We start from the raw sequence: 20,735 nt of genomic DNA, 5'->3' as shown, positions 1-20,735 counted from the left end.
TTTCATCACCATACTAGGTAACATCAAGAGTGAGCCTCCTAATGAAGCCATACTGGGTGACATCATCATGGTGGCGATGAAACATCTGAAAACGAACTTTCCATTTCAGCAAGCAAACCTACGTCCAGTGTGTCTTCTGTGTCTGCAATGAACTCCAGTTCACAATGGGCACTGGATATTTAGAATCTGAAAGTACTGGACAATGTGATTGATTTTCTATCCCTGATTTTAAATCCTACATCACTTCAAGGGCCAAGAACATTAAATAACTTTGTTTTGTTGAAAGCTGTCAGTTTTGTACGACAATGTAAGTATTTTTCAATGTGAAAATGTTTCCTCATCAAGAGAACAGTTATTTTCCTACTTAGTCAATTCTTCAAACTCTTAAGCTTTTCCACTTATCATTGTGATGCGAATCCAGACGAACATGCCAATACAAAAGCAGACCTTCCTCAGGTCATCGGACCCGAAACATTAACAATGATTTTTTCTCCGCACATGCTACCAGACTTGCTGAGCTTTTCCGGCAACTTTTGTTTTCAATTTACAGCATCCACGTTCTTTCAGTATTTATCAGATGAACATGCCTTATTTGTCAATGTGATGCCAATCCAGATGAATATGCTGGCAGTTGGGTAAATCCCACATTTAGAACATAGAACAATACAGCACAGAATAGGCCTTTTGGCCTTCAATGTTGCGCCGACCTGTGAACTATTCTCAGCTGGTTCCCCTACACGATCCCAAAATCATCCAGTAATATTCCAGTAATTTTTTGCTTTTTCACTTACAGCAACTGATTGAAGTGATGATGGAATGCCTATCCTTTCACCATCCTTCATTATTCCAAACATAACAAATGCGCGACCCTCAACAGGCTTTCCATAGACGAATCTAAAAATGAGAAAATAGATCTGTTAAAATGGTCATTGGAACAAGCTTGCTGGAAAGCTGGTCTCCGAAGGAAGAATACTAACCTTGCAGTGATTGAAACATCCAGTCTATTATCATCAACATAGAAAAAATGCTTCTCTGCTTCAAGGGTAACTTCAAAACTCGGTAACACTATCAAAACAAGCCAAGTCAAAACAGCGTTTAAAATATTACAATTACTGACCGATTCCCGTGTTGCTTTACATTCAAACATAGACACACACTGAGGTATCACAGTCAAATGAATCAGAAGACAATGACTTTAATGGTGCTCATCGAGAAACAAATCCTAGAGTGAAAACCAAAAATAGTTTCATGAACTCTTTCAACTCGTTCTAATGCATGAAATCACAGGTTGGTCATGTGAAACAGAATGATAGAGTGGGATTGAGGAAGCTGTACCCATCACCTCACAGCACAGCTCCTTTATAAGTATTGAAACAAGTCCCGTGAAGAGTTTAACCTCCCTAACCAACAGAAATAGATTTTTTTGAGAATAGACTTGCTACAGTGTGGGAACAGGCCCTGCAGCCCAACCCGACCCCTCCGAAGAGTAACCCACCCAGACCAGCTCCCCATTGCTCTCCACTTACCCCGACTAATGCACCTAACCTCCACATCCCTGAACACTATGGGCAATTTAGTATGGCCAACTCACAGAACCTAAACATCTTTGGATTGTTGGGGAAACCAGAGCACCTGAGGGAAACCCACGCAGACACGGGGAGAATGTGCAAACTCCACACAGACAGTCACCTGAGGCTGGAATCAATCCCTGGTTCCTGCCACTGTGAGGCAACAGTGTTAACCACTGAGCCACTGTGCCGCAAGCAATACATTAATCAATGGAAATCTTCAGGGATTAAAGTTCCAAATTTGAGATTACACACTTGGCACAATAATATCATGGGACTAGAATGGGAATAAACTAAATCTTTTGGTTTTTATTTAGAAGAACGTTTTTTGTAATATCTTGAGCTTAGTGGGTTATCTGTCAATGTCAACAAGCTTGCTATTGACCTGGCATGATGGTGATGTTAATGAAGGCAAGGATGGCTCTTGGAGGGCGCTGGTCACGTCTGTTGTGGAAGACTTGCCAAGTGGTATTCAGTCATGAATATTGTTAGATATTATAATAATTCTTCCAGGGTGTAAAATCCTTGCTGGATTCTACGTCACAGACAAGTGATGGCCGAGGTTGGGTTGGTCAATGGATGCAACTGATAGTGGGGGAATGGGTGGTGTAAGTTGTGCTATTGCATTGGTTTTTGCGACCAGATGTTAAGATCACTGAAAGTTTTGGGATCTATTATGAAAATGCCACTGAGTCCTTCCCTTTGAGAAACAGCAAGGCATGGCTCTCAGCAAGTCCTGCACCCACCTTGTCCATTCCAAGGATTGGTTATCAACCTATCAGAGGGCTTTTGAAGAAAGGATCCAAATGTTGCAGCATCTCTCACAGGATTGCTCGTCATGGTTTCCACACTCAAGCATTCTGTATGCTGCAGGATGTGGACCTTCATTTGGTGTTGATTAAAGGCCTCAATGATCAATGCACCATCCAGAGACCTGCCTGCTGCAGACTTAATCAGGGCAAATTATCAGGGCGCCCATTCAACCAACCACTACCAGCTATGAGCATATCAGGTAACATAGAATCCCTAGAGCATAGGTATAGGCCATTTGAGTATACACAGCCTCCCTGAAGAGCATCCCACACCCACACCCTATCCTCATAACCTCACATTTATGATGGCTAACCCATCTACCCTGAACGCTACAGGACATTTAAGAACAGCCGATTAACCTAACCTGCACATCTTTGCACTGTGGAAGGAAACTGGAGAACCCAGAGTAAATCCATGGAGAATGTGCAACCTCCACACAGACAGTCACCTCACACTGGAATCAAACCCAGGTTCTGGTGCTGAGACAGCAGTGCCAACCAATCATGCAGAAGGGAGGATCCATTGGTAGCTGAAGAATAGATCCTACAACTCAACAGAGTGATCTTAGCATCTAATTGCAAAATCACAACAACACAGTCAGCTCCTCAATAGCGCGGTGGTTGCATTCTTGTGCAACCATTCTGTGTTTTAGAAAAATTGCACTTTACAAACAATGTTTAAAGTGTTGCTGCTGCAGTCACGTTACAGCCAACACACATTTTAAAAGATTGTTCTTTAGAAACAGCGTCCCCACTTCCTCAATCACGTAACAGCGAGTTTGCATTAACAAAACGCACACATTAACAGAACAACCAGTGCGCTGAAATGTTTTGTCATAGGTTTTGTACAATTTCTATTTTAGTTGTTGATGGGATGGAAGTGCCACTGCCCACAGGCCAACAATTATTGCCCATCTCTAGTTGCCCAGAGGGCAGTTGAGAATCACTGACAATGCTGTGGGTCTGGAGTCACATGTCAGCCCGACCAGGTAAGAATAGCAGATGGCCTTCCCTGGAGGGCAGCAGTGACACAGTAGGGTTTTTTTTTATGACATCTGGCAGTGCTAGCGTGGTTATCATTAGACTGGCTTTGAATTCCAGATTTTTCTTTTAGTTGACTTCAGATCTCCCCAACAGCCATGGTGGGACACCATGCTCCCAGGAGAACAGCCTGGGGAATCTGAATTACTCGTCAAGTGACAGCACCACTCTGCCACCAACTTGCCAAATGAAGCAGAACAAAAAGCTAGGTTTCCAAACTGTAACATTTATGCTGGTTTATTAAACCTATACCTTGAGGTGTCTTCCTTTCAGTATCTGTTTTAATAAAACAAGGCAGGGCACAGACGAAAGTAAACATTAGTTCAATTTACCCACCGTATTCCTTAACTTCAAATTCAGTGGTGTAATTGACATGGCTGGCCTCTTTATAGCTTGCAGCAATCTTCCACACTCCAATGCTGGAAAATACATCAGTTAAACAATTTCAGATGTTTGCTTTATTCATTATAAAGAATGGCAAATCTATGAGTGTCTCCTATTTTAAAATCTATTTAATTTAATCAAAATACATTCCCCAAATACCAAAGCAAAATTAGCTCTTGTTAGCTTTTGTTTAAAGAACATACTGAACAATAAAGTTCAAATTCGACAAAGCATTTTAAATTATTAGGTTAGATTACTTACAGTGTGGAAACAGGCCCTTCAGCCCAACAAGTTCACACCGACCCACCAAAGAGCAACCCACCCCCAGACCCATTCTCTTACATTTACCCCTTCACCTAATACTACAGGCAATGTAGCATGGCCAATTCACCTAACCTGCACATTTTTGGACTGTGGGAGGAAACCGGAGCACCCGGAGGAAACCCACGCAAACACAGGGAAAATGTGCAAACTCCACACAGACAGTTGCCTGAGGTGGGAATTGAACCAGGTCTCTGGCTCTGTGAGGCAGTAGTGCTTGCCACTGTGCCGCCCATAATTAATTAAAGAAATAATTCTGAGTAGGGGGGTGGCATGGTGGCTCAGTGGTTAGCACTGCTGCCTCACAGCACCAAGTCCCAGGTTCGATTCTAGCCCTTGGGTGACTGTCTGTGTGGAGTTTGCACATTCTCCCAGTGTCTGTGTGGGTTTGCTCTGGTTTCCTCCCACAGGTCAGGTGAATAGGCCATGCTAAATTGTCCTTTGCGTTAGATGCATTAGTCTGAGGGGAGTGTGGGGAATGGGCGGCACGGTGGCACAGTGGTTAGCACTGCTGCCTCACAGCACCAGAGACCCGGGTTCAATTCTCTGTGTGGAGTTTGCACATTCTCCCTGTGTTTGCGTGGGTTTCCTCCGGGTGCTCCGGTTTCCTCCCACAGTCCAAAGATGTGCAGGTCAGGTGAATTGGCCATGCTAAATTGCCCGTAGTATCAGGTAAGGGGTAGATGTAGGGGTATGGGTGGGTTGCGCTTCGGCGGGGCGGTGTGGACTTGTTGGGCCGAAGGGCCTGTTTCCACACTGTAAGTAATCTAATCTATTCTAATGGAATGAAGGGTCTGTATTTAATGAGAGGTTTCACACCTCCCTTTTGTACCTTAACATCTGTGAGCAGTTCCAAATGATAATCAGAGATTGCACTGAGTCAGTGACATGACAATAAACCAAGTGGGGATAAATTGACTGAGATTTCAATCTGTGAAACCTTTCCTTGAGCTGCAGGAATACTGTACAATTTTATTTTAAGCTCTGGACCAAATGACCAAATGGAAGCTGCATGAAGTAACTACCTGGTAGTTGGAAAATTCCAAGTGGAATGGAGCTCAGAGTGTGTTTTGGGGAGATCTGATGTTCAGAAAGCCAGAGGGTCAGCTGGGAAGGCATGGAGCAGAATATGAATTGATTTGGAGTTACCATGTAATGCAAGGAATTGGCCTCAGACGCTCGTCCACTGTGTCAAAAACAAAACTGTGTTGCAAGGTAGTGCTTGCTAAAACTATTCATTTTAATGTATAACTCTCAACCTCTTAATTCACTGACTGTTAAATTAACTCCAATTGAAAATGTTTAACTTCTAAACTCCTAATGTCTAGTTGAGTCACAGAAAAGGCCTAAGTTTGCATTAATTGACTCTTCCCTTCTGAGACCATGCTCTTATTTTCTCAAGAACACCATTAGTAACACCAGGTGGTGAGCGGCCAGAAATATCAACTCTGATTTCTCTCCACAGATGCTGCCACACCTGCAGAGCATGTCCAGAAATTTCAGCTTTTGTTTCTATTTACAGCATCCACAGTTCTTTCAGTTTTTGTTTTGTATATATACCCAGTTGCACTTCTCACTGCTCCCTCTTAGACTGGTATTTATATCGACTCACAGTGTGATCACTGTTTTTTTTATGACTGGTTTTTACACCTACTCACAGTGTTAAATATGTAAGTTAGCTCACTGAGCAGGAAGGTTTGTTTTCAGACGTTTTGTCACCATGACTAGGTAACATCAACATTAAGAGTCTCCAGTGAAGCGCTGGTAGTATGTCCCGCCTCTCTGTGCTCACTGCTCCCTCTCAGACTGATATTTACAGGTACATAAGGTCTAGAAATTTCTAACAGAAACTTTGCAGCATATTTACTAAGGTGTGTTATGCAGTTGAAGGAGTGTACTGTACCTTTAAGAGAGAGTGAAAGCTGTTTTGCACTGAGAGCTAACAGGCATCTGCCATGTGACTAGCTAGCAGTCTTAATGTATACTGTAGAATTGAAAATATCTAATATTTGGCTGTGAGACAAATACCTGAGTTTTGATTGCTGTTTTGACAACCATTCAAATTTAGCCAATCCGTTTAACTTATGCCCCAGGATACTAAAACCCAGTCGAGCTTGAATTTATTGTTTTTACCAACATCAAACCAATGAGACAATCCAATTTTTGGGGAATAAAGAAGCAGACATTTTGAGAGTCAGATAGATAGTAACTGCCATCAACAGTGTAACTGCCAGCACTCTCTATCAAAGGTAACATCTTTGTAGCAAAAGATCAAAGACAACCCAGGGAAATCTTCAGCCAGTGATTTTGAAATTAAGTTGATGCAATTTTAATCTGGGCTTTTATTGGAACAGAATCTCATTATAGAGTTGGAGGTAGATAAGAAGCATTTAAGAGAAACGGGGCTTAGACTTGTAAATTGTTGCTATTTAATGTTCACTTTTACAGTTAAAGAATAAATTGATTTTTTTTCTTTAAATAGTGGAATTTGGGAGTTCTCTTTAACAGATCGAGGCAAGGTGACCTTTTGGTTTAATTAGCAGGAGAGTTCACCGCCCTGTTGTAACACTTATAAAAGTTCCTACGGCAAAAAAAACCCTAAAAAGAGAGTCATAGAATCATCGTAATCCTAAAAAAAAGTCCTTAAAAGCTGTTTTTAAAAATTACCATGGTTACAAAAACACTTACAAGTTAATAGCTAACTTTTTCAGACACACAGAAAACTCCATATATCACTACTTCGAGATTCAAAAATTCAAACTTTACAAATGATATGAAATATAAATACAAATCACACATTGCCACATTATATTTGTTGTTGATGTGCAAATTGAAGATGCTGTTTGCATGACTTCAATTAAGTTGTAGCTTGAGTGAGGTTTTCCAGAGTAAATCAAATTATTTTCTTCTGCAAATCAAATTGTTTCGTATTGCTGTCCATTATGCACAAAATGAAGGCTCTCACATTTTAAACATCAGAATCACTTCAAGAACAATAATCTTTCATTGTGTTAATCTCCAGGAGAACCTAACACAAGTATCTAAAGTTTAGATCCTATGACTGTAACATTCCTACTGCGACTAGTCTTTGCAAAGAATTAGATCAGAGTGAAGCTGGAAAAGCACAGCAGCTCAGGCAGCATCCAAGGAGCAGAAAAATCGACATTTTGGGCAAATGCTCTTCATCAGCCCTTTGCAAAGAATTAGTCGTGATTGTCACATGATGATCAATTAACATTTATTAATTATATATAATCTTATTAAAATTAGCTAAGAGCTTAATTAGTTTACTGTTGACAAGCTGTGGTATCATTTAATAGCTTCCGTATTTGTTATGATTGTGAAAAGACATTAAACTGTGAACTTGCCAAGTCAATGAACAACTTAAGAGCATTTATTGACTATGCCTCGGCACCGAGCTGTGGTTGTACTTTACACTTTTTCCACTTACTTCACAATCTCGGGTACTTTAAAGGTGCTTCCAGTAATACCACTAGCATCTTTGGCAAATATCTCGTCCCTCCTCACAATAACACCTTGTGGATTCTGAGAGAAAGATATGCAGTGAGAACATATTCTGTCTGGATGTAGGTTTGCTACATCTTGCGAACATATTCCGTCCTAACCAAAATGAAATACTCAATAACTATGGCAACCAACTGAGTTCCAATATTGATATTGGAACCCAAAGTTTGGGAATCACCAGTAACTTTGTTTCTTTAAGACACAAAGATTGTTCAAAGGGGCTCAAGAGTATCAGGTGGATCCCAATCTAAGTTTTTGGTGCTTAAGAAAAATGGGGATCCCTGCAAGAGAACGTATATTTGAGTTAATCTTTAGAATTCATGGAGGAACATAGACAAAGGGGAACCTGTAGATGTGGCGTACTGAGATTTCCAAAAGGCCTTTGCCATGAAATGTCAAATCAAAAGTTACTGCACCAAATAAGGGCTTGTGTTGTAATGAGAAACAGAATAGCAATGACAGAGGATTTGGCAGTTAACAAGAAGCAAAGAATAGAGATAAATTTGTCATTTTCAGATAGGCTCAGCTGTAATTAATGAGGTGCGACAGGAATCAATGCTCAAATCTTCGCCATTCAGAACCAATGTCAATGACTTACATGAAGGGACTAAACTGTATGTTGCTAAATCTGCTGAAAACACAAATATAGGTGGGAGAGTAGGTTGTGAAGTGGATAGAAGAAGGCTGCACTGAGGAGGTTAGTTGAGGTGGGAAACCTCACAACCTTTAAAAAGTTCTTGGATAAGCACTTGAAATGTCATAACATTCAAGACTATGGGTAGAGTGAGGGAATGTGAGACTGGTATCATTTGCAGAATATTTTTGGCGTAGAGACTTGATGGGCCGAAGGGCAACTTCTGTGCTGATTGATTCTATACAGTTAGGTTAAGTAAGCAGCCAAAGCATTGGCCACTGGAGCATAATGTGGGGAAATGTGAACTGGTCCACCTAGACAGGAAGGATAGAAAAGCAAGATAGCATTTTAGGATAGCATCCTTTGAGAGAAGAAGGTTGAGTGGCCATCTGATTAAGGTTTTCTAAATCATGAGCTGGTTGGACAGAGTAGATAAGGAATAGCCGGCCTCATTTGTAAAAGAAGAGAGAACAAGAGGGAATGGATTTAAAGTCATGTGCAAACAAAGCAAGAATAACATATGATAAAATAGGTCCACCCAGTGAGCAGTTAGGGTCTGGTATGCACTGTCTGGAAATGTGGTGGAGACAGGTTCAACTGAGACATTCATGAGTGGCACTCAAATATTATTTTGAAAAAAGATGGTGTGCGGGTATTTGGAACAAAGGCAAGAGATTGGCACTAGGGAACACAGGCATGATGGGCCAAATGGCCTCCTTCTGCACCATACTTCTGGGATTAAAAGAGGTAAAGGAACTTTGCAGTACAAAGGGATCTGAGTCACTCAGTGGATGAATACTGTAATGATCATATCATTATCTTCTGTATTTCTGATTGTTGACAAAAATAACACAAGGACTGTAATTGTACTGAATTCAAGTATCACTATCTGCCTTGGTGGGATTTGAGGACACGTGCCCAGAACATTAGCCTGAGGCTCTGGTTGGCTCACCCAGTGACATTATCACTGCACCACTGCTTGTTGCTTCCCACCCATGTTAGCTGCTGAAGACTTCACACGATCGCAAGCCTATTCGCAGAAGCATTGGGAGAGAACCTGTCTCTGACTGAAGGAGCTGCTTCTCACTAATTCTTTCCAATCTATTTATAGGGTCGGCTTCTCTCTCAATGGTTGTCTGGGTGGTTTTCCTTGGACGATTTGGGGTCTTCAGATACTGTGATCGAGGTTGAGATCAGCTGGCCTAGCTCTGTCCAGAGATTTAACCAGACACCTGTCTAGTTCAGCTCCATCCTTTACAAACTGAGATACTGAGAAGCTCTGAATTTCACTGTCCTATGAATGAGACAAAAAGGTCTTGTGCAGTTGTATGAAATATAAGAAAATACATTACCACAAAATCAGCAAGAACAGTTTTTTTGATGGGCTTCATGTCATTGTTCACAGTAAGCAAACGGTAAAGAACTGAGGAAAAATTAAACAAACAACAATGAATTCACATTGTATGTTTTTGCAGTGAACTATAAATAAATAAAGCTTTGTGTGCGATAAAAGACATAATATTAAAAAGCAGATAAAAATCACACAATGAATTCTAGTATTGTATATAAAAGTAGCGAAGCATGTTGCCATTGGCAACTTTAGATAGGCAAAGGAAAGCAAGTTTTTTGAAATATATAAGATGGACATTGAATGTTGTAGTGAGCTAAGCATTGACTTTTGAGATCTGGGTGCAAACTCCAAACACAGGGTAAATATACCAGAGTCGTCCTCACAAAACCTGATCTTGGATGTAAGGAGCTAATGATATTGCATTTCTATTTCTTTTTTCCTTTTTTTTCTAATAGGAGATTCTAATAAGCAGGAGTGTTTATATTCCCCAGCACCCATGTTAAATGCTGCATTTCTATGACCACATGAGTCCAAAACATTTCATACTCAATTAAGAATTTCCCCAATGTAGCCATAGTTGTAATTCAGTAAACCTGACAGCTAATTCAAAATTCAACATAGTTAATGACCAGTGCAGCTGTCTATTTTTTAGCGATGCTGATCCAGGGATAAATACTAGGAAGGACATCATTTCTGTGCTCAGGTCCTGAAGTGGGATTTGAAGTCACAAGCTTCTAACTTAGAGATAAGAGCACTAACAACTGACCCATGACAAATACCACAACGCCACCTCAAGTGAAAGATCTATCGATCCAAGTTGGACAGCTATTACAGATTACATTCAGAAACAATGTTATTTTACAAACAAAAAATACATCATCATTTTGCTCATGGTTATTGGACTGAATTTTAAGATGCTTGTCATGGAGCTCCACTTGTATGTTTGAAACATAGAATTTTTCATATCCCACAGAGCTCAACAGCATTGGGAAAATCTTAATTTATGTCTCCATCTGACTGAATATCAAAAAGATTATCCTTACTCATAACAAAATGGCTCCATTAAGTACAAATGCAGGACCCACACACACACATGCTGATCAAAGGTTTATAATTTAATTCAAAGTTGCAATCTGACTCAGAAAACCTAACGGAAAGAAACATGGCTGTGCTGAAACAGAAATCACTGCTCCGAGGTTGAGCTGCCTTATGCTGATGGCAGAGGATGTGGCTGTACTATAGAAATAGGAGGAAGTCATTTAGGCTGTCTAGCCTGTTACATCATCCAAGGGGATCATGGATACCTTGTGATCTACTCCTTCTACCTGTCTTGAGCCCATTAGCAAAAAGTTGCTGATCCTCCATCACTGAGTGTGTTAAAGGTTGAGAAAGTAGGTTTTTTTTTGGCCTCTCGGTGAATCAATGGATGTGGGGGCAGGGTGAAAAGTAGGAGGGCTCGCACAATATCAGCTATGATTAGTTTGAGCAATGGAGCAGACTTGGAAAGCAATGCGACCTACACCTACCCTTATCTCTTATATTCATGTGTTGATAAATTTGGTTAACAAAATTCTACTAATCTCGGTTTTAAATGTAATAATTGATCCAGCATCCGTTGCATTTAAGGAAAAGAATAGCAAACATCTCCCACCCTTCAAGAGAATAAATGCGTCTGTGTATGGCTTCAATGCAAACACCTTTAATCCCGAAAGAAGAATCCTACCCTCCTCTCCTAACACCACTCAATGTGACACATCACTCCATTTCTTTGAAAATAATCCCATCAACATAGTTCTTTACTTCTATATTAAAGAGATATCAGGAATAATGCAGCCGTAGTTACCAGTCTGAGTTGGCGTATAGATTGGTTTATCAGTCTGGATAAATATGTGTCCTGTTTGATATGAAATAAGGATGACTCGCTCCAAGTGAAATGCTATTGATATTGCTTCCAACACCACATATTCAGGTAATTTTGTATCTTTGGGAATTCTATCACTGGGTATCTACAAAAGAAACATAGAGAGAAGTTCCAATCAAAATAAACACAGTTGTTATGCAACTATCGCCCCCAGCAGTTTCTTTTTGGCCTAGATATTTCCTAGGGTTTCACCTGCACTGAGTGAATAGCTTTGACTATAATTAGGCCCAATTACAGAGTTATGGCTCTGGCATCCCACTGTGTAGGGGTCTTTCCTTGGACAATGCTTCGCGGTTGTGGTCCTCTGACATTGCAACTTCTGTCCTTTTTATCAAATGGGATGGTGGGATTCAATACGCCTGTGAGATCCGTGAGGCAGGGAGGCCATGTCAAACAGGGTGTGCTGTAGTGACTTAAGTTAATAAAGAAGGACTGTGCAGATATTGGACTTCTGAAATCAGACGTTCTGACGAAGGGTCAGTGGAGCCAAACTCTGATTTTCCTCTCTACAGATGCTGTCAAACCTGTTAAGTTTCTCCAATGCACACTGTTTTGCAGACGGCAGTCACACCCCATCATGTTGGGGCCCTGAGTCAATCAGTGTGCTCAGGTATGGATGGTGAGAGGAGCTGCAGCTTCAAGTAATCAGGTCAGCAATGAACAAACCGATCCAGCGCTGACATGAAATGTTTAAGTAACTGCAAAGCCCAGTGAAGAAGACCTGCCTCTGGACTCTGCCATTCCTCACACGGTCAGAGATTCGCAGGGAAACGACAGGCAACTGTACCAAAGGCTCTCAAAGGCCAATAGCAAAAAGGGGAAGGGTCTATCCAAGATCTCACTGCTGTGCTGGCTTTAGTACATCAGCACTTGGTGCTTCAATAGAATGGGTGGTATACTATGTTGTTTCTCATTAAATAATGTTGGTCTTATTAACATTGATCTCCCCGAGTGCTCGCCCTGTGCAATGTAACCTGCATACCTTTGTCTAAGTCTTTTTGAACTGTACATGCTTGCTTCCTATGATCTGCCTGTATCTCTCATAACCAAAGCTTTTCACTGTACTTCGGTACACGAGACAATAAATCAATCAATTAATTACTGTGATACCTAGGCAGCCTTCTGAGTGGTCTGAGTAGAATACTTAAATCAGAGTATCCACTTTCCAGAATGGTAATGTTTTATTTGCTGCGCGTCCATTAAAGCACTTGGGAAAAGGAGTGAGTCAAAGAGTCAGGGCAGGCAGGAACAAAGCAGAGAATGAGGTAGGACTGATAAGTAAAACTGCACTTATTTCAACGCAAAAGGCTCCACAGATGAACTCAGGGCACAGTTGGAAACATGGAACTGGGATGTCATCGCAATTACAGAGACTTGACTCAGGGATAGACAGAACTGACAGCGTAATGTTCCAAGGTATAGATGCTATAGGAAGGATAGAAAGAGGGCAAGAGAGGAGAGTGTGTGGGGATAACAGTAAGGCTGTACTTAAGGAGGATATTCCTAGGGGCATGTCGAGGGAGGTTATTTGGTGGAACCGAGAAATAAGAAAAGGATGATCACCTTATCGGGATTGTACTGTGGACCCCACAATAGTCAGCAGGAAATTGAGAAGCAAATTTGTGAGGAGATCTCAGTTATCTGCAAGAATAATAGGGCAGTTATAGTAAGGGATTTAACTTTCCAAGCATAGACTGGGACTGCCATAGTGTTATGGAGACGAATTTGTTAAGTGTGCACAAGAAAATTTTCTGATTCAGTATGTGGATGTACCTACCAGAGAAGGTGCAAAAGGTGAGCTACTCTTGGGAAATAAGGCAGGGCAGGTAACTGAGGTGTCAGTGGGGGAGCACTCTGGGGCCAGTGACCATAATTCTCTAAGGTGAAAAAGGATAGACAAGATCTAAACGTTGAAGTTCTAAATCGGAGGAAGGCCAATTTTGAAGGTATTAGGCAAGGACGTTTAAAGTTGATTGGGGCGGATATTCCCAGGTGAAGGGATGGCTAGAAATGGGAAGCCTTCAAAAAAGAGAAAAAGAGTCCAAAAACAGTTATGTTCCTGTTAGGGTGAAAGGAATGGCTGGTAGGTGTAGGGAATGCTGGATGACTCAAGATGCTGAGGTTTTGGTCAAGAACAAGAAAAAAAAGTATAGTACATGTCAGGTATAGACAGCGAATAACTAGAAGAGTAAAAATACATTAGAAGTATACTTAAAAGGGACATCAGGAAATCTAATGGGGTTTTCCATTAAGTACAAAAGAATAAGTAGGGAGAGAATAGAGCCCCTTAAAGATCACCAAGGCAGCCCATGTGTGAAACTGCAGGAGATGGGGGGGATACTAAACTAATATTTTACCTCAGTGTTTACTGTGGAGAAGGAAGTGTGAGAATTAGGGGAAATAAAATGCCCATACTACAGAGAAGGTGGTGCTGGACATCTTAAAATGCATATAGATTCCCTGAGTCATGATCAGACATACCCTAGCACTCTGTGGGAGGCTAAGGAAATGATTGCTGGGCCTCTTGCTGAGATAGTTGTATCATCAATAGCCACAGGTGAGGTGCCAGAAGATTGGAGGTTGGCAAACATGGTGTCATTATTTCAGAAAGATGGTAAGGACAAGCCAGGGAACTATAGACCGGTGAGCCTGACATCAGTGCTGGACAAGTTGTTGTAGGGGATCCTGAGGGACATGTATTTGGAAAGGCAAGGACTGATTAGGAATAGTCAATATGGCTTTATGTGTGGGAAATCATGTCTCACTAACTTGACTGAATTTTTTTGAAGAAGTAACAAAGAGGATTGATGAAGACAGAGTGGTTGACGTGACCTATGTGGAAGTCAGTAAGGCGTTTGACAAGATTCTGCATGTTTGACTGGCTAGTAAAGTTAGATCAAATGGAATACAGGAAGCATAGCCATTTGGATACAGAACTGGCTCAAAGTTAGGAGACAGAGAGTGGTGGAGAAGGTTTGCTCTTCAGACTGGAGGCCTGTGAACAGTGGAGTGCCACAAGGATCGGTGCTGGGTCCACTGTTTTTCATCATTTATATAAATGATTTGGATGTGAACATAGGGGATATAGTTAGTAAGTTTGCAGATGATGCCAAAGTGATTGTGTAATGGATAGCAAAGAAGAGCACCTCAGAGTACAATGGAACTTGATCAGATGGGACAATGGGCCAAGGAGTGGCTGATGAAATTTAATTTAGATAAATGCGAGGTGCTGCATTTTGGAAAGGCAAATCAAGGCAGGATTTAGACACTTACTGGTAAGGTTCTGAGGAGTGTTGCTGAACAAAGAGACCTTGGAGCGCAGGTTCATAGTTCCTTGAAAGTGGAGTGTCAGGTACCCACGATGGTGAAGAAGGCATGTGGTATGCTTGCTTTTATTGGTCAGTGCATTGAGTGAGTGAGTTGGGAGATCATGTTGCAGCTGTACAGGATATTGATCAGGCCACTTTGGAATATTGCAAGCAATTCCGATTTCCTTCCTACTGGAAGGATGTTGTGAAACTTGAAAGGGTTCAGGAAAGATTTAAAAGGATATTGCCAGGGGTTGGAGGGTTTGAGCTATAGAGAGAGGCTGAATAGGCTGGAGCGTCAGAGGCTGAGGGGTGACCTTCTAGAGGTTTATAAAATCATGAGGGGCACAGATAGGGTGAATAGCCAAGGTGAGGGAGTCCAGAACTGGAGGGAATAGATTTAAGGCGACAGTGGAGAAATTCGGGACCTAAGGGGCCACGTTTTCACACAGAGTATGGTACGTGTATGGAATGAGCTGCCAGAGGAAGTGGTGGAGGCTGGTACAATTACAACATTTAAAAGGCATCTGGATGGGTGTATGAATAGGAAGGGTTTCGAGGGATATGGGCCAAATACTGGCAAATGAGACTAGATTAATTTAGGATATGTGATCGGCATGGACAATTTGGACACAAGGCTCTGTTTTCGTGCTATACAACTCTATGACTCTATGATAATCTTATTTTACAGAGACAAGTATTCTACTGATTAAAATAATCAAAAATGTTTGTTTGGGTCTGAAGTCTTTAGTCTAGCCCAGTGGTGGCTTTATGCATAATGTGTATAACAAGATGACACGAACAATTTCTTTAATCCTTTGTTAGTGGCTTTCTGCACTGCAGTTGATTTTCTGCCCAATCATTGTATACTGTATCCAGACTGATCCATTCTCTTGATGAAATGTACAATTCAAGTTGCATCAAATTGTTCAAGTGATCTACTTTGAATTGTTTTCTAGATTTACACATAATCAAGTTCATCAGGCTAAATTTGTGTTCGCAGTCAAGACTTGATGCTGGAAAAGGTTTGTATTAATGTCCAGAAGAATGGACATTTCTTGAAACAGGTCGTCTTTTAGGGCACAGTTTATCCAATCTCTGAACACCTGAATTGAAATAATTTTGATGTTTTCCACAAAAAACCAATGCGAAATCGTAGTTTGTTCACATTTCTTTGTGGCCATAATTTCTTTGTAGTTTTTGTTTTAGGAATGAAATATTTGGATATCAAAAACACCATATTTTCTGTTCCAAATTCATAACCAGTTGTCTTGGAGATTACAGCTTTATCAAATGTCAGTCACTCCACTTATTCCTGTTTTGGAAATCTGCTATACAGGTGGTCACATAGGAGCTGAATAAGTTAAGGGAATGCTGCAGTGTCCACTTCACTGTTTGGAACTTCCTGAACCTTCTTAACTTCATCACTCATTCACCTCAATATTGACTCATCAGTTTGTTAACCTTGGTCTCTGCAAATTACGTCAGTTCAATCATTATCTCACAACTTCTCCGACAGAAGTTACACAGTGATGCCAGTTCACCGACAGCATCAATCAGAGCTGTCAATACAACAAGATATTGTGGCTTTGCGAGTTTATTGGATCATTGCACTTAGTCACTTGCTCTGTGCTGTACTTGATCAAGACATTACAGGAGAAAGTGAGGACTGCAGATGCTGGAGATCAGAGCTGAAAATGTGTTGCTGGAAAAGTGCAGCAGGTCAGGCAGCATCCAAGGAGCAGGAGAATCGACATTTCGGGCATCAGCCCTTCTTCAAGACATTATAGCTTTGCATTAATGCACTCACTGTGAAGTGTTTTGGCAGTCTCCTCACTTTATTCAGAGATCTAAATGCCACAGTATCACACACTCTGCGATTTTGGCATTTCCTTGAATTGTCCTTTCTAGACTACTGAACATTACATACACTGTTCTTAGAAGTGTTTCAATATCTTGCGTCATTGACAGCTGTGTCCAAGCATCATCTACTCCCAGACCTTCTCAATAAACAACGCTGTGCTATCCTGTCATGTTTGATTTCACATTAAAATACCGGTGCGACTCCATATTTCTTTCCCAGCAGAACAAAAGCTCAGTTTAAAGGAAGCATCATCTTCTGTAAACCAAGGTAACCATGAATATGAGATCGCTTGATTTCTATCAGATGGAGACTTTGCCGGTTTCAAAATTCCTGCAATGACAGTCCTGTGAAGAACTTGCATCAAAAAGCCCATCTACAATAAATGCATGAAAACGTCCATGAACTGTTTGGTAGAATTGATGCACTCCATAATTTCGGAGGTATAATCCCTGCTCTGTCAGCTCTCATTAATTACTGTCTATGCCAGTCACGAATGTTTCATTGAAAGCAGGTGTGACATTATCTTTGACGGATAACCACGTGCACATCAGTTGGACATTACAGTCTGGATTATACTCGAGGACATGGGGGCGAATGGTAACATTTATGGGAGGAATCAGGATCCGTGACATGTTCCTAAAGACTCCAGGAATCATAGAATCATTACAGTTCAGGAGGATGCCATTTAGCTAATCGTGCCTACACTAGATTTTAATGCCTTGTGCCAACCTCCTGCTTTTTCTCCATGCCCCTACACATCATAATGAGCCAAATAATCATCCACTGCTTTCTAGAATGCCTCAGCTGAATCTGCCCCCATCACAGTTCCAGACAGTACCTTCCAGACCCTAGCTCTCGCTGTGTGAAAAAATCTTTTCTCACATCACCCCCATCACTTTCAAATCTATGACCTGTCCTTCCTTTATCTTTCACAAGCAGGAACATCTTCTACCTATCTACTTTGTCCAGACAGCCCGCAGAAACCTCAATCAGATCTTCGCTCAGCTTTCTTCTCTCTAAGAATACTATCCAAAACACTATCCTGCTTTTCTATCCTTCCTGCCTGAGTGGACAAGTTCGCCTTTTCCCAAATTATGCTCCAGCTGCCAATGTTTCGCCTGCTTACTGAACGAAACTGTAAGGAATCATAGAATTAAACAGAACAGAACAGAAGAGGCCCTTTGGCCCATCCATCTCTACCACCAAAAATACACTGCTACTGACACCAGTCTCACTTTCCGAACTAGAGCCTTGAACGTTATGGCATTTCAAGTGCTCAGCCAAAGTACCTTTTAAAGGTTGTGAGATTTCCCATCTCAACTATCCTCCTCTGTGCAGGGTCTCACCTTCTCTTCATGATTGACTATCCTACCAATACATATTTTCTGCATCACCCTTGCTTTATTTTGCACATCACTATAAATCTGTGCCCTCCCATCCCTTTTCCTTGTACGAACTAGAACAGCTTCTCCCCAGCTACTGTGTTCATCACTTCTACAATGTGCCCCTCTTCCCCTGCCTATGTCCAGCTCTAATCAGTGTTTCGTACAAGTTCAACTAATCAGTGAGATCTAATCAGTGTTTTGTACAAGTTCAACTTCCCCTCCTTGTCCTTGGACTCGATGCCCCTATTAATGACGACGAGGAAGCTATGGTCAATTGTGTGCCATGCTGGAAAACGAAGGCAATGAGATTGAAAATGGCTACCTCAGATATCTCTGTTTATTGTGCAACTGAATGGAGAGAACATCTAAAACTTCCATACCCTACACTAGTGGGTACATCACTAAGTAGAGTCAGGCAGTGCAAGGGTACAGTGGAGATTCAGGCATAGTGATGGACTAAGTCATATGAAGAGCAGTCTCAGCATGTCAATGTGCTCAAAATTTATGACCAGGGAGACTTTTTGATTGGGCGAGTTCCACTTTAATATAAGTAATGCAAAACTCTAAGAGCATGCAGCCACAGATGAGTTCACTATATTAGAGCTGTTGTAACCTTAAGGCTGTGCCAGGACATGGTGTGTGCCCATCTCAGGCTTTTACAGAGATGAGATCAGAAGGAGAGTGAAGACAAGAAGTCACCATTTTATTGCATAACCTAAGAAAACTGATGTCCATTCCAAGCAATGATTAATGTTGAGATCAAAGGCCTGACAGCTGACTGTGTAAATTAAAGCATCGCATTTGCAGAAGATGTCTCTGAGCAGAACAGTCATCTTGGTAGCAGGTGACTCTAAGGCTGTTTCTGACTTCTCTGCTCAACCAAACCATGCCCTGCCCTGTTCATCTGGTTGATGACTATCTTGTGCCACCTCATGATCTTCACCCTCATCTTCCTCCTCATAGGTTTCCTATCACTCCTGCAATTCCTCCTCTTCTTTGGTGATGCTGGAGATAGAGAGTACAGCAAAGCACTATGAGGCAAGACACTCTGAAATACATTACACTAATCATTAAGGGAATCAAGGGTAATGGGGACAAGGGATTGAGGGACTATGAGTTTGAAGGCTGTGGAAGGAAGATCTCCAGACCATAATGTTGATAACAAAGCCCAGACCAGCGTTTGCTAAGTAAAGACTGCTAAAGCCACAAACCCTTTTAAACATTTAATTTTTCAGTTCACTTACCTTAACAGGCACTGAGATTTGGTTATTATTTTTTGATAAAGCAGCATTAGCTCTAAATATTATGACATTATTTTTCGGGAAAAATTGTAAATGAATTTCAACATCTAAGTCTTTGTCGCTATCGTGGCCTTCCACAATTACATTTTCCTCGCTTTCAACTCGCAGAACATTCGGGGCAGTCAGTATGTATCTGTCAGGAAAAACAGAGCAATTACCATTTCCTGAAAAGCAATTATTAGGATGCTCTCGTAACAATGTACCTCGTTGATTTCAGAAATGGCTTAAGTGGACCGGTGTAGTTATAGTTCAAGTTTGCAAACTGAAAACTAATCGGTCTTCTAACCATTACTGAACAGAAGGCACCATTCCCTCAACTGATCGAAATAAATAAATTTGCAAGAAGGAACGCCCTTATAAACTGTGACAATAATCAATGTAGAACATCAGGTATAATAGAAGTGAATAATGGAGGTCCATTAAAGGGGAAGTTGGACAAGCATATAAAAAAGAAGAGGAAGGAGGATTATAATAAATTAAGATATGGAGAAAACTGGTTGGGATCAAATGAAGCAAAAATAATACTTACAGAGGGGAACATTGACACAGTGCAGGAAAAAAGACTAACACAACAAGTAACAGCGAGGTCCTCATGTTGACCAACTGCTCCACCAGGACAAACGTTCGCAAGTAATTTTACTGACTTATATAAAATCCTAGCGGAGGTTGATTAATTTTTAACAATTGGGAAATTTGTACCACTGTTTGCTCTTAAAACGTCTAAACATTTGTTGCCCAGGCTGTTTGTTTAAGGGTTAATTAAAACCCAATAGTCTGGCGAAAATCCGGGAACAGCAAACAGTTCCTGACATTCAATGGCTTTCTGCCTAGGATTTAGAGTTTGACCTCAGCAACCTAAGAAGAACAAACACATTCCAAAAAGCTGTTCTCAAATCTTCAGAATGTATGCACCAATGACCATTATTCTGAATGCTTAATGTCAATGCAATGTGGAGATTTCAATGTATCCACGATGCATTCATCACATGATTATAGAACATAGGACATAGAAAAATACAGCGCATTACAGGCCCTTCAGCCCTCGATGTTGCGCCGACCGAAGCATACCTAACCAACACTAGCCCAATAACCTCCATATGCTTATCCAATGCCCGCTTGAATGACCATAAAGAGGGAGAGTCCACCACTGATACTGGCAGGGCATTCCATGAACTCACAACCCGCTGAGTAAAGAATCTACCCCGAACATCTGTCCTATACCAACCTCCCCTTAATTTAAAGCTGTGTCCCCTAGTAGCAAATGACTCCATACGCGGAAATAGCTGACTCCATACGCGGAAAACAGCTGACTCCATACGC

General features: G+C 41.2%; 1 protein-coding gene across 1 annotated transcript in view; it reads right to left on the bottom strand.

Annotated features, from left to right (window-relative positions):
• Window positions 1-20,074, bottom strand: part of LOC140468136 (complement C3-like) — a 116,107-nt gene extending 96,033 nt beyond the window's left edge. Inside the window, exons 1-8 of the mRNA XM_072564332.1 lie at window positions 19,945-20,074; window positions 19,359-19,548; window positions 11,480-11,642; window positions 9,638-9,708; window positions 7,578-7,672; window positions 3,758-3,840; window positions 978-1,065; window positions 792-894 (exon numbers count right to left, since the gene is read on the bottom strand). Of these exons, the coding sequence (XP_072420433.1) occupies window positions 792-894; window positions 978-1,065; window positions 3,758-3,840; window positions 7,578-7,672; window positions 9,638-9,708; window positions 11,480-11,642; window positions 19,359-19,548; window positions 19,945-20,009 (858 nt within the window). The 5' untranslated portion in view covers window positions 20,010-20,074. The remainder of the gene's footprint in view (window positions 1-791; window positions 895-977; window positions 1,066-3,757; window positions 3,841-7,577; window positions 7,673-9,637; window positions 9,709-11,479; window positions 11,643-19,358; window positions 19,549-19,944) is intronic.
• Between the last annotated feature and the right edge of the window lie 661 nt (window positions 20,075-20,735).

This window comes from Chiloscyllium punctatum, chromosome 46, assembly GCF_047496795.1.
Source record: "Chiloscyllium punctatum isolate Juve2018m chromosome 46, sChiPun1.3, whole genome shotgun sequence".
NCBI lineage: Eukaryota > Metazoa > Chordata > Chondrichthyes > Orectolobiformes > Hemiscylliidae > Chiloscyllium > Chiloscyllium punctatum.
This window is presented reverse-complemented; position numbering and strand designations above follow the sequence as displayed.